This window comes from Phlebotomus papatasi, chromosome 1 (assembly GCF_024763615.1).
Source record: "Phlebotomus papatasi isolate M1 chromosome 1, Ppap_2.1, whole genome shotgun sequence".
NCBI classification, from domain to species: domain Eukaryota; kingdom Metazoa; phylum Arthropoda; class Insecta; order Diptera; family Psychodidae; genus Phlebotomus; species Phlebotomus papatasi.
Genome location: NC_077222.1, coordinates 33876641 through 33902809, shown reverse-complemented (window position 1 = coordinate 33902809; position 26169 = coordinate 33876641). Strand labels below are relative to the sequence as shown.

The window sequence follows — 26169 nt, the reverse complement described above, 5'->3', positions numbered from 1 at the left end:
CAAAGTCTCTCTTCGAATACCACAATGGAATAAAATCAGTGTTAACGTATCCTAAAATGAATACCATACTGTTGGGATTTCAATACCACAATCAATGACAGAAAGATAATGCCGCAATATCTTAGTCAATTCGATAACGTCCTGGAAATCAATGTCATAAGTTTATATGTAAACAGTACTAAAATATTATAAATTCAATACCATTACCATGTAAAGTTCTAAATTATTTAAGTACCAAGAAATCTCAAGTCCACTCCATTTGTGTTTTAAATACCAATACCAAAAGATCTTGAATTTTTCACAGTTAATTTAGGTTTTAAAGTCAATAAGACAATGTCATGTAAATCAATACTAATATGTCCTTAATCTAATACCACAAAATGGGATAAAATCAATACCAAGAAGTTTAAAAGTAATATGACAATGTTCCGAAAATAAATGTCAGAGAACCCTGATTTCAAGTTTATTGAAATTCATACAATGACCATAATGAGGTAAAATCAATACCGCGAACTTTTTATATCAATCCCATAATCTTCTAAACAAAAGCAATATTTTTTTTTTTAAATTAAATCCAGTATCACACAATATGGGTTGAAATTAATACGAAGCAGTTTTAAGTCTAATTCATAAGTGTCCGAAAAATAAATTGCAAAATGATATCACTCCAATTTATACTGCAATAGGTTAAAATAAATACCATGAAGTCCTAAAATTTATGCTAAGGTATTTTTAATCCAATACCACAATGGGATAAGCAAATACCATGAAATTCCAACATAAATTCGAAAATATCCTCGAATTCAATATCAACTGAATACAAAACCATAAATTAATATAAAATCACTACCACGAAATCAATCTGACAATGCATAATAGATCAGTAACCATAAAATTAAAAATAAAATTAATTCAGAATTAAAATTGGATGAAGTCAATACGAATTAATTCTAAAATATTTTGAAAACAAAGCTCTGAATTCCAAAATCTCCTTGGGATTCAATACCAAAATAATAATTAATAAACAAATAGAAGCTTTTAACTGAGATTCTTTACAATCTCAGCTTTTTAAATTCTATATCAAAATAGCGTATTGTGGCTATGGAACTTTTTTTTCTATGAGTAGGGGAAACTGGAGCACCACCAAACCGGGGTACCACCAAACAGTAATTTTTATTTCTAAACTACTTGGACTATCTCGATCATTCCTTCAGTGGACAAGCATCCCTATCGTGCCTATAAATTCCTATCGATCATATCCTCTGATATCCAATATCCGATTGAAAGTTGCAGTGTTTGGTGGTGCCCCAGTTTCCCCTATAATTGACTTTACTTCTGCTCAGGTGGTATTGTCTAGGTCGACGCTTCAATAATGTGCGCGATATACGCTATTAACCTTTATTAATTCCCTTTGGATTTTTTTAAGGGCAAGACAAAATTTGCCTTTCAAAATCTCTCCAAGTTTAAACCAGTTAATATCGGTTTTATTTTTACACAAAACAAAATTGTACGTTCATATTTGCGAGTATTATGCGAAGTCCTTTCCACTTCATTTATTCTTCTGTGGCGGGTAGGTTTCTTCTGCAAGAGAAACTTCCCTAGAAAGATCCAGAGGATCATTGAGATCACCTCTAGATCACAATCTTGTCAGTTATGCCAAAAATGGTAAGTTATTTAACCCAATTCAGTTCAATCTTGACCCTGTAAATGCTTTTTAAATGCATGGACTGAGGGCTTTCCTCAACATAAAAGCCTACACCTCTCAATCAGTGATCTTGATCATCTGGTTTTGTGCACATAAAAGTTACAAATAAGAAATTCATTCAAATTCTAACAAGGAATTTCTCCTAATTCATGATAGGTATGTATCTGCCAGCTAGCGCAATAATTATTAATTGACTATAAAATTATGATTGAGAAGTATTAATCAATGGGTGGATGATGTTGGGGCTGCATGAGAAATGCAGAACGCGCGCGTTCAAGAGAATTGCGGGTTGAGTGTGCGAATGTACATATACATATTGTTTTAATCCAATTGGAATCGCGACTTACTTCTTCAGTCCAAGATATGTGTGTATATATAGTCGGTTTTTTTTTTATATTCGAGGAAATTAGGCCACTGGTACACTTTATAGCGGTATTCAATGTATTAAGACACGACTCACAGACACCACAAACATCGTCATCAGCATCTTTTCAGTTCGTTCTTTCTGTCTCTGTCTTGCACACTTACCTTTTTGGATCTCACAGGGGCATCATCATTAGCCATGCCGATGAGCTAAGAGATGCTAACATGAAGACCTGAGAGGAGAGATGAAATGGTGAAAAGACCAAAATGAGATGATGAAGATGCTGGGTATCGGAAGCATTTTCTTTTTGGTGGATCAAGTGGGTGGTGGTGGAGGAGGTTTAAGTGGGAGGGAATGCATAAGAAATATCTTTAGTGCGTCTTCAGATCGAGAGAATGACGATCGAGAACACAGTTGGGCAATTAGATTCTAAGAACACCTATTTGTCTTTGATTGAGGTATACGAAAGATTTATAGATGAAGATAAAGATAAGGCAGTTTGAGTATCAGTTCGTAGGACATTTTCGCGAGTGTCGTTAAAGGGTACCCCGTAGCTTACCTCCACTATTTTGGTTTACTTTTTTTTTTTAATGTATTGGGAGGCTTATAGTGTCTTTTATCCCTGTAATGCCAAGTAACCTTTAAATATGTCTTTATGTCCTTTGGAGGACTCCTACAAAATGATGAACAAAAAGGTGAATTTACAGAATGTAATGTTATTGGAATTTTAGAAAGGCATAAGTGATGGTTTTGTACAAAAAACATTTTGGGCGTTTATTTAGATCATGTCCTTGCTCTCAGGATGATTAAAAAGTGGATTTTAATATTTTGATATAGTAATTTATCCTTCTAAAGATCAACTCCATTTTAAACGTCCTCTAACATTGATGGAAGAAAGTTTGTGGATAACATTGTTAAGATGTCTAAGATAAGATCTAAAAAAGATTGGATACGTTTTCGGTATCGATTTTTGAGTCTCACATCTTTTGATTGAATCGGGCATGTTAAATAGTAAGAAAGTGACTATTTCTCTCGTTAAGTTATGATAAGAGGCCTGTATTAGATTTATCAGTAACATGCGATGAGAAATTGTCCTAATGCAACAACTTTGGGCGGAAAAGGTCCTGAAAAAATCAGATAAGTTTGTTGCAAAAGCTGATTTGCATTCTTTGAAAGTGTTGCTGTAAATTTGATGGGATTTCACGGAAATCAATCACTTTGAGTTAATCAAACGCTACGAAACAATCATAAAAGATAAGCACTTTGACTAATTTTTTTTAGATTTAATGTACCCATTTGATAAAAACGTCGATTTTGGCCAAAAGTAAAGAGTACAATTGCTAAGATCGCAAAACTAAATAGTGCGTCGAGCAACAGACGCTACCAAAATTACAGGAGGTGTAATAGGAAGTTCTCCAGAACCTAGAATATTCTTCAGATATTGACCTTGAAGCTGTCTCAAACGACCTTGCGAATTTTCTTCAAGAAAAACAGGCCGTCCTTGAAAAAATGGAATTGATATATATATCTGGAGGACAAATGTTAAGATCAATGGGACTATATCCTTGATTATATACAGTGAGTGTCAATAGTTTGTTGCCTAATGGATGTTTGAGAAATCAAGTGAAAAAAATGATAGAAAAAAATACTTTTCCAAATTTTTCTTTTTGCAGATGAGTTCCTTGTAATCCGTAGATATTATTTATAATTTTCAAAAAAAATAATTAATTTTATTTCATATCAAAAATAATTGTTTTCCAAAAGTTGGTCATTTTTGAAAAATCAAAAGTTTGTTGCCTCATTAAAAAAACTAATTCAAAATGGTGAAAACGTGCAACCAACTTTATGTAAACCGGTTACATTTTGAGCTTATGTCATTTGATAGGCAAATGGTGGATTTGTACATTTTTAAGGCTGTCAATGTTAAATATATAGGTGTAAGAGTTATGATAAATAACAAGAAATAATCAGTCTTTTGATAATTCATAATTTAGGTTATAATGGCAAATTACAAAAATTTGAAAGGTGGGATATTGTCCAGAGATACTGCTGGAAGGAATCAGCGTCGCTTAATTGCCAAATTTTATGGAAATTCATGAAAAGTTATACATAAAATGGTCAAATATTATAGTTATGAGGCACGAGTACATCTGAAAAACGCTACTGGTAGAGCCAGGGTTTCGACTCAGAAAGTCGATAACCGCATTCTAGGTATCTCTGATAGTAACCCCATGATGTTTGCTTCAAAAATTCAAAGTCGGCTGGTTACAGAAGGCATACAGGCTTCAAATGCTTCGAAAATCAAACTCAAAATGAAAGAAAATATAAGAATAGGTACTTAGCTCGCAAGATTCCATTGGTAAGCAAAACCAAACTGCGTAAGAGGTTGTATTTTTACGTTTTTAGCATGCTCCAAGTGGATTTACAACCTTTTAACCAGATTGGTTTTGTTTACCAATGGAAACCTGCAAACCAAGTAATTATTCTTACCACTTTCATTAAATTGCGGTTGGTTTTGAAGCCTGTATGCCTTCTGTAACCAGCCGACTCTGAATTTTTGAAGAAACATCATGGGGTTACTATCAGAGATACCTAGAATGCGGTTATCGACTTTCTGAGTCGAAACCCTGGGTCTACCAGTAGCGTTTTTCAGATGTACTTGTGCCTCATAACTATAATATTTGACCATTTTATGTATAACTTTTCATGAATTTCCATAAAATTTGGCAATTAAGCGACGCCGATTCCTTCCAGCAGTATCTCTGGACAATATCCCACCTTTCAACTTTTTGTAATTTGCCATTATAACCTAAATTATGGATTATCAAAAAACTGATTATTTCTTGTTATTTATCATCACTCTTACACCTATATATTTACCATTGACAGCCTTAAAAATGTACAAATCCACCATTTGCCTATCAAATGACATAAGCTCAAAATGTAACCGGTTTACATAAAGTTGGTTGCACGTTTTCACCATTTTGAATTAGTTTTTTTAATGATGCAACAAACTTTTGATTTTTCAAAAATGACCAACTTTTGGAAAACAATTATTTTTGATATGAAATAAAATTAATTATTTTTTTTGAAAATTATAAATAATATCTACGGATTACAAGGAACTCATCTGCAAAAAGAAAAATTTGGAAAAGTATTTTTTTCTATCATTTTTTTCACTTGATTTCTCAAACATCCATTAGGCAACAAACTATTGACACTCACTGTAAATAATAGTTCTATAAAAAAAATGTCTGTAGAAATTTACAATTCGGTGTCCCACGAACTTATGCAATCATCCAATAGTGACATAAAACTCTTTTGGCAATCCAATTTGGGTTTCGGTCACAATCCTAAAAGCCGAAATTCCGTGAAATGAAAGTGTCGAAATCCTGAAAACCAAAATTCCTAAAACTAAATTCCCGAAAGTCAAATCTCGAATTAATAAAAGGGTCAAAGCTACTTTTACGATTGCACCTGCGCTTCCTGGATCCAAGGAGTTGTTATGATTTGGAAAATTATTCCGCATAGTCTTTCCGTACAGAAGTGGATCTTGAAAAATTCGAAAATCTATTTGAAGATCCAAAAAAGAGACTTTCTTACTTCTTAATACTTTCGCAAGGTGGCGGAACTTACATTCTGTTCGAATTTCGAAGTGCTCAAGTGTCAAAATGTGACGATCTTCACATTGTTGTGAGAAAATAACAGAACAACGACGTTTACTGTTCGTGTCCCAGTATTTAATCACTTCATATTCACTGAGTAACTCTTTTGCGAGCTTTTTAGTGTGATATTTGATAAATTTTCCCCATCTTGTTCGAAAATTTAGTATGAAAATTCGAAATTGAATTTGAATTCTTCGAACTTTAACGACTTTTTGTGCAAATAGAGTTCCATTTGCCTTTTCTCCAAGACACTATTGGAGAATCAAAATCTACTTCTGTTTGGGCTCATTCGAAATTTTGAATACAAGATTTCGACGCATTCGAAAATTTGTCTCTTAGGGATTTTGGTGTTCAGGGTTTTGATGTTCGGGATTTCGGTTTTCGGGATTTCGATTTTCAGGATTTTGGCCGCTACCGATCCTATTAATAAGGAAAAGTATAGTGTATATCAGATAAAAGGATATTAACAATTTACGGGATTTTCTGAAAACGGGATTCATAAGGCCCGAAATATTTTTGGTTCATTCAGGAATATAGTAGATTGCTGGTTGAATCATTGAAGCTTAATGGCACAGTAATTGTTAACTCTGCCAATGCCAAGTCCAAGAAAAGATGTTTTCAGTTAATGTTTTTCTTTGTTCGCAATTTCCCAATTTTATCCTATTATGGTATAAATTTTATTGTAGTATGGAATTAATTTTGGTATGAATTTTATCCTACTTTGGTATAAATTTAATTTCATTGTGGTGTAGATTTTATTAGAATGTGGTGTAAATTTTATCAGATTGTGGGTTATTTTTTATCCGACTTTGGATAATTTTTATCCCAATTTGATAATTTTTTTTTTTACATATTTTGCTATAAATTCTATCACATTGTAATTTATATTTTATTTCATTGCAGTCTATGTAATTTTCCTGAAAATCAAAATCTTTGATCAAGAATATTTTCAATTCTGTTTGAGTTTAAATCAGCTGGAGGCTTTTTAATGAGAAGACGTTGGATTAGAAATGGAAAAAATTCTCATGGCACATTTAGTAGGTGGTACACTAATTTTTCATCCTTCTTCTCGGAATGCATTCCCTCCGTGCAAAAAAAGAAGAAAATAAGAAAAAAATTCTCTATAGATTTATAGGTGAATGTCAACCTATGATAATTTATCATGGTCCATTGTTCGAAGTAGTGATTAATTTCCCTGTTGGCGGTGCATCTTAAAGAAAAAAGTGCCTCCGGCCAGTCTCCATGTGGTTATGACAATGGAAAATGTGTGGGGAAAGTCATGTTGTTTGGAAAGAGATTTGAGAAGTAAAATGAGGGAAGAGTATTTGTATGGGCTCCAAAAGGTGCTTAAAGAGAAAAGAATCTCCACTTAACGTAAATGACACCAAAAGTGAGGTCAAATGTTGAGATTTATCTCTTTACGCTGATCTTCAACTTGACACAGTGATTCTCGAAAGTCCCTCACGTGTCTTACGATGCTGCTGCATTCATATGTATGAATATGATCGAAAGACGAAGAAATGCTATGAAAATATGCTTAGTGTTTTTTTTTTAGTATGTCACACAAATCTTTTGAAAATGAGAATATAGCTTTCCCACTTGGTAAAAGATACTCTATTTTTCCCTATTAATTCCTTCATCTTTTGCTATAGTGGGTTGATGAAGAGGTGGTATTTTGCCTATTTACTAAGAAAGGGAGAGAGTAAATTGATGGCAAAATTGTTGGAATATTATTCTATGCTTTGTTGACACATAAAATTAATATGCGACACATGAAATTCACATATTTAAGTGTCTTCTCAATTGTGAGAATATGCGTAGAATGTATGTGAAGATGATGATATGGAGAATTTTGCCAGATAAATATGATTAAGGAAAAAAAAGAGAAAGAATTTCCGGAACTTTTCACTTTTGTCACATATAGTATTTGGGAAGAGGGCACGATGTCATAAAAAGAGTCTCGACATAGAAAATTAAAAGAAAAAATAAATAAATAAAAAAAAATAAGAAGTTAGTGAATGAAGAAAATGGCAAGTTGTAATTTTTCTTCCCAATATTTTTCTATGTCTCGTTCTAGTTTCCATCAACAAATTAATACCCAACAATGATCCATGCGAAGCTATAAAAAATGTAGAATTTAATGGTAAACTCATGGGGATCGCTGCAGGTAAATTGTGGTTTTGCTTTCGTATTCTGTGAGAAGACAAATATAATGCATAGATCAGTTGCATTTTAAACGTATACAGTAATTCTTTTAAATTTATATACAACATTACACAAAATTCTGTTAATATTTTTGTTTCAATAAGAGAGATGCAAAGAGAGGTTTAAGAAATTGATATAACCGGTTTTTTGAAATAGGCCCCGCCCTAAGGAAATTTAGGTCACGCCCCTTGCCCAGCAATTGCCTCTTAAAACTGAAATTTTCGAACCATACACTGAGAAAAAAGAGGTTGCGATTATCTTTTTTTTCGTCATTACTTTAACACTTTTTGGGTGTAAAAATATATCAACATTTTTTAATGTTAATTTTACACCTTATAAGGGTAAAATCAACATGAAAGAAGGGTAACTTTAACCCATAATACACCTAAAAAGGGTAATATTTATACCGATTTCGGATCAATACTGCAGGGTAAAACTAACATTTCCGGAATGTTATTTTAACTTTTTCGGATTTCTCTCACAGTGTAGAAGATTGTAAAGCTTATGGTAGCTTAGATTCCTTACGGATGACCTCAAAATGCGTGCAATTCTGGGGTGCTTGCAACTCGGAATGCGTGAAAATTCGATTCTGAGTTGAATTTTGGGGGTAAAGACTCGCGTCGAGTAAACTGTTTTTGTCGGTCGAAATAAATAAAATTGGTTCGACGCTATTCTGTACCCCCAAAATTCAACTCAGAATCGAATTTTCACGCATTCCGAGTTGAAAGCACCCCCGAATTGCACGCATTTCGAGGTCACCCGTAAAGAATCTCAGCTCCCATAAGCTTATCTGGGCTTATCACTGGTGAAGATTTTTTTTTTTGCATTTTGAATACCCTCTATTGTTTGCTTTTGTAAATTTGCTTTTTTAACTGAAAAAGTAAACAAAGTTTCATTAAACCCGATCATTGACTTCCGGATACAAGGTTCAGTCTTTACTCTTGTTTGAAAGTTAATGTATTAATTTCACTGATGAAAGGCTTAAATTATAAAAAAAAAAACATAAAACTTTTTGTGTTGATAGGGTAAGTGTGCCAAATTCCGGCCAGCTTGTAATTTCGGCCACATTTTTTGTTCCTTGAATTTCATTGAATTTTTAGTTTTTGCATACTCTAGAAATAACACAATGAAAAAAATAACAAAAAATGTCGCTTCGACGAACAAGATGATCTAAAAAAAGATATTGGAAGAATTCCAGAAGGGCAAGGAACTGTGAAAATGAAGGTGGCCGAAATAGGCCACCAATGTAATATCTACATTTTTATACATTTTAGAATGTATTAAGAGTGAATTTAGAGAAAATAAAGACGATAGACTGCCTACAAGGTTCCAAGGAACACTCCTTATAAAAAAGTAACAAATAAATTTAATTTGTATTGAAAATATTACATTTCAAGCATAAGACTTTGGCGTTTGCATGCAACTATGCCGAAATTTGGTAGACTTACCCTATTACCAAAATTGGCCACACTGAAGATTTTGTGACATTGTCAATTTTCGCGCCCATTTTACACTCTAATTTAATTAAAATTCCAAAAGCTTTATGTCAATCTGGTTCGTAAAGAACAAGTCACAAAAACTTAAAAATAAAAAAATAAATATTTATATGATTTTAAGAGACATATTTATGATGTATTCCGAAACACCCCACCTTAGGTTCTGTTCTGAAATGTATCTCGTTCCGAAATGTACCACACTACCCTATCAATCAGAGTGAATGATATATAGATCTAGGCGATCTGGGCATCTTGCTCACTCTCACAGTATCGAAAACATATAAAATAAAAATTATTGTGCGTTGAACATCGAAGATTAAACTATTTCTTTTGCCTTGCAACTGTTCTAGATCTTATTAGTTATAGAAAATTAGTCAAAACATTTAGAGTTTTGATAGAAAATTAGTATTTTTTTTAAAAATTTTTTTCTACTGATCATATGTTTTTACTGATCAAATATCTCTGACATTTGAAGGGTTTTACCCTTGCGAAATTAAAGTTCTTCCATTCTTTATACTTGATAAAAATTCGTTTTATGAAATAACTTTATTGAAACTGAAGGAAACAGTATTTTATATGAAATTACGATTATTATTATTATTTCTCAAAATTTTCACAGTCCAAGACAATTGTTGTGATTTCCAGAGCGCACGATAAATAAATTAATTGAGTATTTTCTGTAAATTTTATCAATTCTTTGATACTTTAAATCATTTGGTAATCCTAACAACTGTAAATAAATCTACCAACTGTTTGGTAATTTTACCATCAGTTAGAGATGTTACCAATAAATTTGGTAAACCTAACAATTCATAAACCTATCAATTGTCGGTTGATTTATTTATATCAACAGTTAGTAATCCTACCAACCTGTAATCCAATTATCAACCGTATTCTTACCAATAAATTGTTGGTTGATTTAGCAACCAACTAATTTTAATAACAGTTTTGTAGAATAGAACAGTTGGTTGTAACTTATACTTACTAATGGTTGGTAATTTTACCGACAGGATTGTTGATAATCCTACCAACTTTTTTCCTACCAACTTAGCGACTTTTTGTCGATCATTGAAATGCATTAAACGGTCAAATTTAACCCTTTTCCAGTAGTTTCAACTACTTCACATAATTCTAGTAATGCTGACCATATTGTTTAATTTATTAGATATTCTTTTTTGGCTTAATCATTCTTGTGCTTCACAAAAAAAATTAGCACCATTTCTTACCATGTACACATATTACACTTGAGAAAATTGTGCTATGAGTTTTACTACCGTAGTTAAAGAGGCGTAGGTTAATTCAAGTGTAAATTATTGCTATATTGTTATTGTAATTAACTATGCGAGATGTCTTTAAATGCTTTAAATGTTTTGAACGTTTTGTATTCTTTTGATTGCGATAGTTTAATTAGTTCCTGTTCAAATGATCTACATTTTACCACAATTTCTTTCATTTCTAATTAATTTTATGCAGCCTACGCATTCTGCAATTTTTCTTTTTTTAATTACCACGTAATTTATCATCATATTCTGCAGTGAAGTTGAAAAATAGCAACAAGGTTGATAGAAGAGAATCACTCGAGATGATAATTGCAAATTTACTATCTCATTTAAATATTTTCATTTAATTTCTCCGCAATAATCGAAATAATTGATAATCTGCTTATTGGATGATTTGAGAGATTGTAAATTGTAGATTGGTGAAATCAACTCTTTAGCAAGAATAGTGAGATGGATTTTATGGTGCATTTCGCCCTGGAAAAAAATATTGCTTTAGGTGACCCTAAAAAAATTTTTTCGATACTTTTGCTCATACAAGAAACTATGAGAAATTTCTCACTTGAAGGAAAGGAATTGTGGCAAAAGAAATTGACGTGTTGTGTGAAGTTGATGAAACAAATTTGCCATGCTTTCCAATACTGATGAGCATGCAAAAGAATTGGATGATGAAGGCATTAAAAGAAATGAAGAAAGAGTATGAATATATAAAATGAAAAAAGTCTCATAATAATGAGTGTGCCTTGTGCAGAAATATATAAAATTGATTTGTGCGATTTTTCTCTGGAATAACAACATCTCTATTTATCTCAATGGAGTTGGATGAATGTTACTTGTCTATAGCTCTTTATCATAGGCTTTATTATGCTCCCAAGCTACACACATATGTAAATATTTAAATTTAACACCCATATTGTGTTTATTGTGGAAATTATGCGTGAAATGAATTTTAAATGGCTGTCTTGTTTGTTTACGGCATCTTGTTCACCGGAATAGTAGGTTAAAAAAAAATTTCTTCCTTTTATAATAAAAGACATTTTGCATAAATTTGATCTTATATCTCACATTTTTATGCTTAATCAAAAAAAGTTACTCTAGCATGTTTTTTTTTGTATTTTACTCATAAATCATTTAAATGATTTGCAGATTTATATTTGATGATTGCATAAGTTCGTAGGACTCCCAAAGGTAAATTTCAACAGATAGTTTTGTTTAGAAATATAATTTGTATAATCAAGGATATAGTCTTCAATAATCTTAACAGTTGTCCTCCAAAGATATATGTATAAGTTTATCAATTACATTTTTTTAAGGAGGAGCCTGTTTTTTTTCTTGAAGAAAGTTTCGCAAGGTCGTTTTATGCAGCTTTAGCGAATTCCACGTTTTTGTGCACCAAACTATTCTATAGAGATTGGAACAAATGATAATCTGAAGGGTCAATATCCAAAGAATATTCCAGGTTCTGGAGAATTTCCTAAAAAAAAAAGCCGTCCGAAATAATGCCCACTTATGCAGGGGGTCATAGAGGACCGGAAGTCGATATCTCTTACCGTTAGATCTTTAGCTCGAGAAAAACTTAATGTTAAGAAAAAAAAATCCGGAAAAATTATTCAAAAATAGGTACTTAACCAATTCATTGTAGATTAAGGGCAGAATCACATTGACAGTAAAATGCTCAACGTCACCGTCAAAGCCTCATCGTATTTCGTTAATTTACGCATTTTCATTGCAATTTTTACGCAAATTATCAATTATCATGTTACATTATCTCATACTCGGTGGCCCTAGGTGAAAATAGTATAAGAAAATTGAATAAATAAAGCGAAAATGCGATAAACGGTGAGCAAAAAAACTGTACGAAAAACGGTAGCAAAAAATCCTACAGTTTTTTTTGCTTACCGTTTATCGCATTTTCGCTTTATTTATTCAATTTTCTTATACTATTTTCACCTAGTGCCACCGAGTATAAGACAAGGTAATATCGTAATGGAAAATTTGCGTAAGAATTGCAATGAAAATGCGTAAATCTACGAAATACGGTGAGGGCTTTGACGGTGACGGTGAGCATTTTACTGTCAATGTGATTCTGCCCTAAGATTGATGCAGCCGGGTTCGAAATTTCAATACCTGTCCAAAAAATCCAAATTCAAACAAATCGGTTAAAATTGAGCCCTCCAAAGTGATTGACTTTTGATGTTCACTAATTCAAAATGGCGAATTTTCCGGTCAAAGGTATGTTTTGACGAAATGTTCGCTTGAACTACCTCTAAAACATATTCGAAAATCATTGAAAAGCTTGTGCCAATTTTGATAAAAACCACATAAAATGGTTTTGGAGGCGATGGAGGGTGGGGGATGAAGAAAAGGAAAAAAAAAAACGTCTGGAGATGTTTTTTTTTTATTGGAGGTCATCGAATACCGAATGTAGATATCTCTTACCGCTTGAGTTTCAGGACGGTGACAAGTTGAAAAAAAAGACGATTATATAATTGCTCTCTCTTTGAATTCGAGCAGCAAAATTTATTAAGAATTCAAAATTTACAATTTCTCTTTATTAATTCGATTATTTTAGACAATATTATTGAAAGAACTCATAGGGTAAGGGCTCATAATTTTGGACAGTCTGCTTATAAGCTAAGCATCGATGTTCCAAGTTTGAAGTACGATATTTTCAATACTAATTGACTTTTTTTGTTACTCTCTTTTTAGAAGGGTTGTTTAGAAACTTGGCAAGGGTTTATTGTCTTTGTTTTTACTAAAATTATTTTTAATACGTTTAAAAATGAATTGATGTGTAGAGGTGAATTTGACTCTTATTTTGGACAACTTGGTTATTAATTTGGACAGCTAATCCGCCTCAACAGGATGACCATTGTTCTTCATTTAATGAACCAATCTTACCAAGTCCTCTTCCTGTTCGTGTAAGGGAAACGTAGAATGTCACAAGAAGCCGGGAAACTTTCCATATCATTCATTAAAGTGAGTTGATTTCGGTATTCCAAGTACGTGCGGATTCGCTCATTCCCTGGCCTTTCCGGGAGCCTTTCAAGGCTTTTCTCGCTACATCTCGTTCGTAGAGATGATGCTCCTTTGTTTCTCCAGGCATTTGTCCAACCTAGTCATCACAAAAGCTAAAACTTCTCGAAATTTTGTGAGGAAAACACCTGTCCAAAATAAGGAATATCACCTTACTGGTAAATGTCTTAAAAAATTTCCCATTTTTCACACGAAAAATCTAATTCACAAGGCAAATCTCACTTCAGGTCAAATGTACAAATCTCCACTAACGTGAATCAACACAATTTTCAATGAATATTCAATAATATCGCTCAAAAAAGCGAGGAAACATTGTTAGTACTTCACCACAGCTAAATAAGACTGAAGTAAACACGAAGTTCTGTCATATTTCTCGTAAGCAATTGCTCACACTGAATTTTCAACAAAGCAATTTCAACTCAAATCATATTCAAAATTTAACGTATTTAGTGTCAAAATCTTCCAAAAAGAACAAATATTTATATAGAATTCATAATTCATCGTGAGGGGTGGCGAAGGGTCGCGGTTAGGACCTCAGATGCCTTTACCAATGCCGAGAAGTGAACTATTTAGGCGATGCTTTATCTACCAGGTTCCTATCCTTTTCAATAACCTCCCACGATCCCTAAGGACCCATACCGCAGGCAGGTCCTCTCTTTTCCACCTCCTTCGAAAGCACTTATGGGAGTGCTATGTCGCTGAGCGCACCTGGGCTGGCTCTGGCTGTGGTTCCGCCGTCTTGCACTCCTTTCCCCTGTGTGTGGGTGGTCCCCAATATAATTTGAATTAAGGGTCTCTTCTGCGCGATCCATCCGGCCCTTCTCCTGCTGGCTTGCTCTGGTGGGTTTTTCTTCTGGCTTTCCTTTGCCTCTTCTTTTCCCGTGGGTGTGAAGGGCGGGCGCGTATGAGATGGGCCGGCCGCTCCTCTCACTTGGACCCGGGATCACCCTTGTGCTGGGCCTTGGGCTGTTTGGCGGCGGGGCTACATCCGGACCCTCTGTGTGTGCCTCTCTTCGTCCTGCTTCCCGAACCCGGTCTTCCATATCAAACCCACATTCACATCTTAATCTCCTTTCCAGTGACAGCAACACGTGCCACATCGGCCAAGCTGTCGCTTCCCCCCTCAATCTTCTTGTTCCTCACATTCCGACGCCACGAGATATTGATAACTCTATTAATTCCATTATTTAAAATGTTTGTAAATCAATCTTATTGTATATACACACAACATTTTCTGGCATATACGATCTATGATTCAGGGTTTCTGCCGTTTACCTGATGAGATCGGTAGTGGTAAGTCGGCGGCAGACGCAACTAAGCAAGATTTGAGGAGAAATATATTAGATGAGTTCATATATTCTGTCAGTAAAAGAGGTCGAAAGTTTGGAGTGGTATATCTCAGCTCCTGATGAACATAATTGGATGGGTGAACTATTGTTGGAAAGCTTGGCTCATTAGCTTTTAGAATCTGGTATATGTAGTCTGCTGTGAGTAAACCATGGTCATCCAGAACCATTTATGTCGAAGAAAACATTTTTTGCAGCGTCATTTTTGACCATCTACTGCTGGGACCAGGAGTAACCCACAATTCTCGCACAAGGACTATTCGTTAGAGGAACTCAAAGGGTATAATGTGTGGAAGAAACTTTTTTTTTGGACATCTTCCTTTTTTTATTCATCGACTTTTGCAAGAATTTTAACATTTTACACGCATAGAAAAAAATGACAAAAATCCTTCTATCTCATTTTCTGGACAAACTAATGAAGATATCGACTTGGAATGTTCTAAGTACTCCCCCATAAGTTGATCGAGGGAATCCAAATATCACATCAATTTCATCCCCACGTCTATCCTTCCCCTCCAGAAACCACTCTTTTAGGATTTCTGTAATTTTTTCCTTGCGTTTAACACTTCAAAATTCTTGCAAAAGTCGATGAATAAAAAAAAGGAAGATGTCCAAAAAAAAAGTTTCTTCCACAAATTATACCCTTTGAGTTCCTCTAACAAATAGTCCTTGTGCGAGAAATGTGAGTCACTCCTGGTCCCAGCAGTAGATGGCCAAAAAAGACGCTGCAAAAAGTGTCTTCTTCGACATAAATGGTTCTGGATGACCATGATTTACCCATAGCCAATTACATATACCAGATTCTAAAAGCTAATCCAAACGGCCAAACATTTGAGGGCACTGTATAGAAATTATGATTGCTAGCATTCTGCAAAGTCTGTATTACTTTGCCACTCTTTTTACAATATATTTGGTGAGATCCTGCATGTTTGAGACATTTTTTTCATGTTTTGCCTTTAAGCATTATTTCCAAAACCCAGAGAATTATCTTGAAGATTTGTATAACACAGTATACTAACTAATATAGGGGAGACTGAGGCAAAAAGTCACAAATCGAAAATTTTAAAATTCAATATCTTCCAAGATAAATAAGATAGTGACTTAAAATTTTTTCCATAGATAGCCTCCATAGGTCTTCTTCAATGTCGTAAGTTTGTTAGAATTTGAACAAGGAATTTAGAAAATAAAAAATATCGAAATTTTTAGCCCTATTTTTGAAATATTTTCCGTGCAGAAGATATCAATTATTATCTATTTATTATTCAAAATTTATGTACTGGTGATTATTTCCTAAATGATTTGGATTCTTTGAATACGAAGCTGCTGTCCATTTTAGAATTTTACAAAGATTCTTTTCTCCAGAAATCCTTTTATTAAAAACGACCACTTGGGGTAAAAAGTAACAAAAGCTATGGAGCAAAAAGTAAGAAAAACCGAAACAATTTCTGATGTTCCACGGTGAAAATAAACGTCAATGCTATGTGTCGCCGCTTGTTGTTTGCATTGGCCAAACGATTTGCAGTCTTGTGTGTGTTTTTTTGTAAAATAGCTTAAAATGCGCTTTTCTCGCTCAGATAGAGAAAACAGTGTTTTACAAAGGTGTAAAAGAATAAATTTCTTATGAAAATATATAATCTCGGTATTTTACTTAAATTTACGGAATCCCGTAATAAAGCGAATCAAAATGTGATAGTATCTTATGCCTGATACTATTTGTCCCAGAATTTTTGAGAATGATCACAAAATTACCGTTTTAGAAAACGGTTCGATAAATGTATTTCCTTACAAAATAGAAGAAAATGACTTACACAGAGTTGAAGAGCAGTGAATTTGTTATAGAACTGTGGTAATTAGAAATTTTGGAGGTGCTCGGGTAGCTTGTAAAAAATAAAATATCCGTTTTGTGACTTTTTGCCCCAATCTCCCCTATACTTTATTAAAATAAATCGATTGGTATTTCTGTTACATTTGTTTAAAGAATCCATGACTAATCCATCACGTCTCAAACATGCAGGATCTCCCCTATATTTCTTTCTTTTAGGTAAATTAGTATTTAATGTTAGTTTAATTTTTCAAATATTGTGTGAAACTGTATTAATTTAAAAAAGCTTCTACATAGATTTTATTTGCATTTCAAAATAAATTCTCGAATTACAAATGCAATAACTTTTTTCTTATATTGTTTTATTATATTTATATAAAGTTTCTTATTGCGTACTTAATGAACTATTTATGATAGTACTGCCGATTTATGCCGGGAAATGTAGTTTTCAAAATATACAACTGAATTCTTTTAAATTGTTCATGTTTTCTCTTATTCTAAAATCGAAAGTCTCTCAAGCTTTTGGTTCACAAGAGAGAAAATAGTAATAAACACTTGTAACCTCAATATAGATCAGTATTTAATGTGAAAACTTTTTTTTTAAAAATATTTTTTGTTATTAATATCTATTTAGACAGATCTTGATTCACATTTTCCTTATATAAAAAAAAGTCATGTAAATTTTTTATGGAATGGTCAAATATTGAAGCATTTGTGTAAATATTTGATCTTTCCACACTTCACACAATTTTCTCACAATTTGTTTGCTTTTGTCAGTCTTAATAGTCCACAGTTTAAGGTGGGTATTAGGTGAGATTCTTAACAATCTCACCTACTATAATCCTAACAAAATTTCATGTCGTCCGATCGACCTCAAACTTGGCCAAAATGTGTTTCAGCACTTCCTGATCACGAATATATATGTGGCTATTTTACGTTCCCGGCCGGCCGGCCGGCCGCTCTTTGGAGCTTAATAGCTCCTAAACTAAAAAAGATATCGACTTGCGGTTTTCGGCAAAGGTTATATATCGGGTGAAAATTGCAACTTGGTGCATAGACCCCCCACCCCCCACCCCTCCTTCCGCCATTTTGAAGACCCCCCTTTTTTTGTTTTCTCAATAGCTCCGCCCCTATGGCATTCAGCGGACTCAAATTTTAGTATGTTATAGCTGGGCCTTAGAGCTTTCCATCAATACCAAACTTAAGGTCCCCCGACCCCCCTGACCCGAGCTATAAGGGTCCAAAAAAAATTTTTAAAATGGCCATAACTCCGGTTCTAATTGTCAGAATTTAAAAAATGAGGGCTTTTTGGAAAGCTCTCGTGAAATGCCACTTCCCCTTCTAACATCGCAAGTTCATAAAACCACCGCTAGGGGCGCTATTATTAAAAAGAAAATTTTTAAATCTTAAAAGTTAAATAACTCAAAAATTCCATTGTGCATCGGGCTGAAAATTTAGTATGTTGTAGCCGTTGATTATACCTATCAAACAAAAAAAAACCATAAGTCGATCCATAACCCCTGACCCGAGCTATAAGGGGTCAAAGTTCGAACATTGACCGGCCTCTATCTCCGGTTCTAATTAACATAGCGACCTAAATTTTACCTTTTTGGTTTCGTCTCGATGAGCACTTTCAGATGGAAGTTCAAAAAGTCACCACAGGTGGCGCTGTGATAGCGTCAAAATTCATCGAAATTCAAAGTCACTTTTCTCAAAAACGGCATTGTGCAAGTTAATGAAATTTTAGTATGTTGTAGTCCAGTCTAGGACGTTTCCAAAATGGTGCGTATGCGCGCTGTGGTTTCAATAGAACAGGAGATATGAGGGGTCAAAGTTCACGAAATTCAAAAAATCATATCTCCGGTTCTATGTGACCGATTTTGACGAGTGAGGGCTTAAAAGAAAGATCTCACCAAATGCTACAACTTTCTAGAATATTTGAACTTCGTGGGACCAACACCAGGGGCGCCACAGTCGAAAAACCAATTTCAATATCACATAACCTCAATTATCTCGACTGTCGCTAAACCGATTTTGATGATTACTTCAACATAATTGTAGAGGACATTTGTCTCTACATTTCGTCCATACATCATTTTCCGCTCAGACTACGCTATCACTCCGATTTTGCCGTTTAAGTGTGAAAAAATTGATTTTTCCAATAATAACGCTTTGAAATCACTCAGATGCCATTTTGACTGCCTCTACTCCACCAAGACACTTAAAATAAGGGTTTAAATGGAAAGTCCCACAAAATACAACAATTCTTTGATATAGTTGAAGTTCAACAAATGACTACTTGGGGAACTCTGGATGAAAAAACGAGTTAAGAAACAAAAAACCTCGCTTATCTTGGCTTCTGAGTAATCGATGAGTTCAAGTTCTACGGCAAAATTATAGAGAACATTCTGGTCTACATTTCACCCATATAACACTTTTCTGTCAGTTCATCCAAATCCTTGATATTTTGGTTTAAATACAAAATTTGTATAATTTCACGAATTTTATTCAAGATAACTGAATGGCGTCTCCCAACTTCAGCTCCAAATCGAATTTGCATGCACTCCGAGTTAGCTCACGTTAAGAATCTCACCTACATAAGCCGGTTAGGATTATCTGTCCCTTTTCTTTGAAAATGACCCACCTGATGATCTGACTGTGCCATTTTTCTTTCTTTCAATTAAGAAATTTGTTATACATGAATTTCACTGGAAAAAAGAGAGAGTATAACAAAAGAAAAATTAACTAGAATGTTCAATGATTGCTGCATGGCTTGTAATTTTTTTAAGAGTTGATTTTTCGTCCAAAATCACCATTTGAGATTAAGCTCAGAAAACGCACATGTTCTCATTGTCTATTTAATTTCACGTATTCAACCAACAATGTACTTTTATAAATATTACCCAGAAACCTAGTTATGAGTTTTTCCGTATTTTTTTTCTCATCCAAAAATCATCTCTCAATTTATTCTTCACGATAATTGCGTATTTTTGTATTTTTGGTATTTTCGGAATTTTTACCACGAAAAGAGTTTTAAAAAATATTTTTTACCAAGTGTTTTTATTAAAATTTAATTGAAAACCAATTAGAGCGATGTTTTTGGGGTGGTTTTATTTTATTAGGTTTTTTTTCATCGAATTAGTGATGATGACATTGATGACATTCAATTATCTTATTATGTAAGATTGAGCACAAGAAATGCATCATTTACCATAACAAATTACAAGATCTTGCGTGGCACTTTCTTTTTTCTCCTTATTCGTTTATGGATTTTTTTTTTCTATCACAACAAATTATTTTATTTATTGCAAGTAAAGAAACTTTTTTCCTGGAATTTCTATCAACCTCATTATATTGTGTTTATTACTGAAAAATCATCACACAAAAAATCTTCCGCGGAAATGCAAATTTTCTTTTGACGTTTGATCTTACTTTTTTCTCGGTCGCGGATCGTTTTATTACTTTCTTTGATATTTAAATTGCTTCTTGGCGACAAATAAATTGAGGCATGTCCTGAAAGAGAATTATATTTTTTTTTTTATTTTTGGAAATTCCAGAAGAAATTAAAGTAGAAAGTAAGTGCTTTAATGTTTATTCAACGGATCTTGCAGTGTTTGATTTCATTTTTCAATCGGAATCGTGCAAAAGTGCCTCAATATAGGCAATTTACTGATGACTTCTTATTCGAGGCGGAAAATGCGGATTTACTTTGCAGAAATAGTTGCTCGTGTTCTAAAGAGAAGCAGTAGTGTAATTTTTCAATTTTGAGGTACATGTCGTCCGTGGGATCAGCAACTGAGCTATATGCATTTTCTTTATATTTGCATTTATTGCATATAGGGACAAGTACTCTCCCTTCCAACGTTCATGCCTTCGAATAATGTGAATTTCTTTTACATTTCCAAAGAAATTGTATTTTGTAGGTTGTGCAGGTTGAATATAGCTTAAATAGATCAGTGACCCCCAACCTTTTTTTTAAAAAAAGTTTTAGAAAATAGATTTCCTAAAAATTTTATCAAAATTTGTTTCATTTGATACGTTCCAAAATTGCCAATGAAATCGAAGCGGTTTAAAATTTTCACAATTTTTTTCCTTAAAGATATGTGAATTATTTTTATGTGTTACTGCTCGAACTCTCCTGAGAGAGAGCATTATAATCCCTCAATTTTTTTCACCGCCCGAAAATTTCCATCTTCCTTCCCCCAGGGACCACTTCTTTCAACATATCTACGTTTTAGACGGTTTCTGAGAAATGTCATCCCGATGTTTGTTCGTCCGTCTGCCCGGCCGTTACCACGCTTAGAGCCGAAATGATTAGAGATAGAGATTTGTGACTTTAGGAAAGCCCCCCTCTCTCCATAAATCTACCCTGGGACCATTAACATGACCCTCATTTTTCCCCCAAGTCTCTCCTATCCTTCTGAACACATGTTTTTTTCCTAGATTTCTCGAAAGCGCGTCGTGCGATTTTTTCATTTCTGTAAATATCTTACAGGGTCCCCTACTGAGTGGACATTTCTTTCATATACGAAAATATCTTTGTATCATTCATTCCTAACAGCGGTTTTTCAAGGTCAAAGGATTAAAATGCTCTAAAAAGGTCATTTCTTAATCAAAATTCAATTTTATTCCACATTCAATTATCATTACTCTTAAGGTATTTTGGGAAATGTTTTGAGCGATTTATAAATCAGTTCAAATCGGTTGTGAACCGGTTATGAATCCAACAAGTAATTTTTGTCCGAAAATCAATTTTATTAAATTAAAACTATTTTGGGGTATTTCTTGAGTGATTTATGGATCGGTTTTAAACGCTTAACGGCGTTATCACACTTACATATTAAAATTTTAATGTGATTCACATTAATTGTCGTTTGTGAGCGTCCAAATATGTTATTTGTGTCTTTGAGTCACTTAATATTTAGGGTTTTTCTATTTATTGATAAAGAAGTGGACTTGGCCTGCAAAAATAAGTTTAAATTTACCTAAAGCATAAATATTTTTCACATTAAAAAATTAAAGAGAAAATCGCATTAACTTTTCGCATTAATAAAATATAAATCAATTTATATCAAATTTTGCGGGCCAAGTCTTCCTTTTTATCAACAAATAGATGAAATTTTGAATACAAAATGATTTAAACACACAAATCACACATTTGGACTCTCACCAACGACAATTAATGTGAATCATATTAAAATTTTAATGTGCAAGTGTGATAACACAGTAAAGGTGGTAAACATTAATTGATTCGATAATACTTTTGAGGTACAACAACGTCACGAGTTCAAGCACTTCGGAAAGTCTAGGACTCTGCCAATTCTTTTTGTACTGCTTCTTGTATTGAAAATGTTTTATATATGAATTTTAGATTTAAGAATTCTGATTTTTTGTGTCTTTCGGCCAATGTATGTATACAGTTAATTTTTTTTAATTCAGCAGTATTTCGTAAGTTCAGCATTTATTGTAATTAATTTACAGAATTTTTTCCTACAAAAACAACTATTTGTAAAATTAATTTAGAATGTTACATTTTACAAAATGTTTGAAAATATTGTTGCTCGTGTTCTATGTAAAGAGCAATATTATTAATTTTGCTTACAAACGCTTTCGTATCTGCATTAATGCATAGTGAGCATCCCAGGAGATGGGATGCTCACTTGTGAGATTATTGTTTCTTGTTTTGATATTCAATACATATTCATAGTTGACTTTTGAGAATAAAATGATTAAAATGAAATAAGGAAACAATTTTCTAAAATTTCAAAAATAAGGTACGACTGCGGTGATTTTTTTCTACATATAATGCACTTTTAATCGCCTATTGTTAGAGATTTCAGGCGATAAGGATAGGGATAGCGACTTGGGATTCAAAGGCCCTTGCATAGATTTGAAAATGACCTTGCATCATTCGTTATAATGGTTTTGTAAGGTCGAGGTCAAAAAAGAAACTTCAAGGTGTATATTTATTAACTACTCGTAGCTAGTATCGGATTCTGATTTGAACCGGTTTTTGCACCGAGCATTCCACGAAATGGGCATGCAGCAATATCATATTTCTCATTTTCAAAAGAATTCTTGAATTTTAAAATTCTATTGGATTTTTGTGCAACCTACTAAGTAGAAGTACTAATTTCTGTGTAAAGATTTGTATAATACGAATAGAATTTCAAAATTGGCCACAGGTAGAATTGCTAAAGTCTGTATAATTTATTGATTAATACAGTATTGCTTTTATTAGCTCGAACATCCAACAAAGTATATTCTACTTCTTCACCATTTCTCTTGTCATGTTTTACAATCTGTGTCATGTAAATATGAATATATTATATGAATATTTTGAACGATCGTATGCAAGTATTTACAGAAAATATTTACCATTCATTCGTGTAGGAAGGTGTTTTACAAATAAATTCTTTAATTTTTACTTTCGAGAAGTAAATGTTGAAGAGGAATATTGGGTCATGAAATTGTACCAAAGAAGTTGAAGAGAAGACGCAGTGGATAAAACTTGGGAAATAGGGGAAAAAAACGAGTTTATGTAAATGCAATGATAAAGAAAAATTGAGAAAAATTAAGTGACCAAACATCATTCTTTTTTCTTGTGTCTTTTTTTGAAAAAGAATCACAATATTTATTCTCAGATTTTTTGTAGATTTTTTTCTTACACCATTTCTATATCTCTATACATTAAAGTTTTTTTTGTTCATTGTGTTATTTACATGAAAGGGTGGAAGGAGTATTTAAATAGCCGAGAGCAACATATCTCGTGCTGTGGAATTTTTTTTAAAGTATTAATTTATTTATATCTGTCTATACTCCAAAGTGGAAGGAAGTCAATGGAATAAATAATAAAAATATAAATAATTTATTTATAAATTTATCATCTCGTGAGATGAGGATTTAACATTATATATTTTTTTAATTGCAAATAACTTAATCACTGGTTTTTTCCATTTTCAGTTTTTTTTTCTCTTTTTTTCTATACTTTTTATTCTTCATCTATTTATTTGCAAAAATGATTCTACCATAAGATTATTTTGGTTTAATCATTCATTCACATTTTAGTTCGTTTTCTATTCTTTTTCTTTTAACACTATTTACACACTAATGTCATTCGAATTTTAAATAAAATAATATCTCTTTTTTCTTTTATTTTCCCGAACGAGAGAAAACCACAATTATAATTAGAACTATTTTGAACAATTAAATTAAAAAAAAAAAAAATGAAACTCATTTAACAATTACTTTAGACGGAATGTTCATGTTTTGTAAAAATGTCTCTACATATCTTTCTTTTTCCAGCTTCTCTGGAAAAAAAATGTAACATTTTCAAATATTGGGGGAATTTCCTAAACAAAACTTGAAGCACAACATCACTTGAAACACTGAGTGTTGGACAAGAATTATTCACGTGTAAAACATCTTAGAATTGGAGAATTTGATTGATCCAGTCTCTGAATTCTGAGATTCTTGTGTAGACACCTGGTTGATTGGGTTCGGCACATCCGATGCCCCATGATATGACTCCGGCCAGCTGGAAACGCTTGTCGTGACGCTGAATGACCATCGGACCACCGGAGTCACCTGCAGAAAATGCAATTTGTCGTTGTTCAATTAAAAGGTAATTAAAATGCGGACATTATTATGTTGACTGTGATCTTGCTTTGAGCTCATTACCTTCGCAGGAGTCAAAGCCGCCATTCTTCCATCCGGCACAGATGAATATGTGGGGAATGTGCTCGATGTAGCCAGCTCTTCGGTACATTGCCTCACAGATGGAGTTTTCTATCACAGGAACAGTGACTTCTTGCAGGACACTCGGCAAAGGACCATCTGAGGAAAAAAGGTAAGTACTTTTTTTATTTTCTTTCATTTTACACATTTTTAGCAAATAATAGGTCAAATAAGAGAATATTTTTGTAAGATTCTTAGTATTTCAGTTTTGTGCCCCATGTCCCAAATGTCCCAAAAATATTATCTTCAAAGTGTGCTATGCCTGTGTATAATTTCGTTCAAGTGTTTTAAGGATCTCATTTTCTAAGCATTCTAAGTGTTCCATGTCTAAAATGTATACCAGGTTGTCCCAATTTTGAAAGTGTTTTGTGCCCCAAACGTTGTTCATATCCAATGTGTCCCATGTCCCAGGTTTCATCTGTATGCAAATGTCCCAGGTTTTAAGTATTAATATTCAAAAAGTGTCACGTTTTAATCTTTTTTACGTGCAAAACATCCCTCGTCACAAACGTCCCAAGTATTTTCCTTGTCCCAAAGTGTCCCATAGAGGAATAATGCGCCAATTAAATCGATCGATTTCCCGACGAAATCAGATTATTTTTGATAAAAGGTGAATAAAGCACACGAGCATAAAATAAGCATTAACCCTTTAAAGACGACAGGAACACCGGTGTCCCAAAAAGAATTTTTTCCTACGCCTTTCTGAAGTTATGTTTTGGTCTAAAAGGTCAGAAAAGAGGATTTTTTGACTCCCAATTTTGATCTTCTCGTCATTACAGGGTCAATACCTAAAATTAATAACTATACTTCATAGGGTGAAAGGAACGTCTTTTGACACTTTAAGAACTCGTGTTTATTGTAAAAGGTATATTACAGAAAAACGTTATATTACTTATATTTTACTAGATATATTAAATAATTTTCAACATTTTGACAAAAGTGTCAATATGGGTTTTTCTGTCGAACAGACATTCCTCCGACGATACGAAAGTTAGTTTTTACGTCAAAATCGTAATATTTCGATTATAACATTTATTTGACATTTTGTATGTAATCTAATCAAAATTATTTGAAGTATTTCAAAATGAAATGATTCCTCCTTCGCGGTTGACATGATCTGGAAAATACCAATTTGCAATGCTACGAAGAGTTCTAGCAACTAATTACAACAACTGACAAAATAGAAGCTTTCAGGAATATGAGGTCCAAATACGTTGATACTTTCCGACTCGTACTGTAACTAATGCCCTAGACACACTTGCGACTTAAGCCGAGAGGCGACTTAGTGGAAAATGATGGAAATACACTTTAACCATTATTTCTAATATAATTACGCTATGCCGTCTCTCGGCTAATCTTCTTGTCTGTCAAGGCCCTAAGGCCTTTCCAATCCGCTCAATCACATACAAGTTTTTCAAAATCATCAAATTTGTTTAAATTAGTGCGTAAAAATTAAGTCACTCAAAAAAACAGAAGAAATGCAAAAAGAGCTAAACATTTTAGTTAGATCCAATAT

General features: G+C 33.3%; 2 protein-coding genes across 2 annotated transcripts in view; both read right to left on the bottom strand.

The window, feature by feature from the left end:
• The window catches only part of LOC129804510 (serine protease filzig), a 43641-nt gene extending 28793 nt beyond the window's left edge, over nucleotides 1-14848 (bottom strand). The window contains exon 1 of the mRNA XM_055852291.1: nucleotides 14680-14848. Coding sequence (XP_055708266.1) covers nucleotides 14680-14848 — 169 coding nt within the window. The remainder of the gene's footprint in view (nucleotides 1-14679) is intronic.
• Nucleotides 14849-23879: 9031 nt separating this feature from the next.
• LOC129798854 (serine proteinase stubble) overlaps nucleotides 23880-26169 on the bottom strand; it is a 38691-nt gene continuing 36401 nt past the window's right edge. The window contains exons 8-9 of the mRNA XM_055842274.1: nucleotides 24597-24752; nucleotides 23880-24503 (exon numbers count right to left, since the gene is read on the bottom strand). Of these exons, the coding sequence (XP_055698249.1) occupies nucleotides 24343-24503; nucleotides 24597-24752 (317 nt within the window). The 3' untranslated portion in view covers nucleotides 23880-24342. The remainder of the gene's footprint in view (nucleotides 24504-24596; nucleotides 24753-26169) is intronic.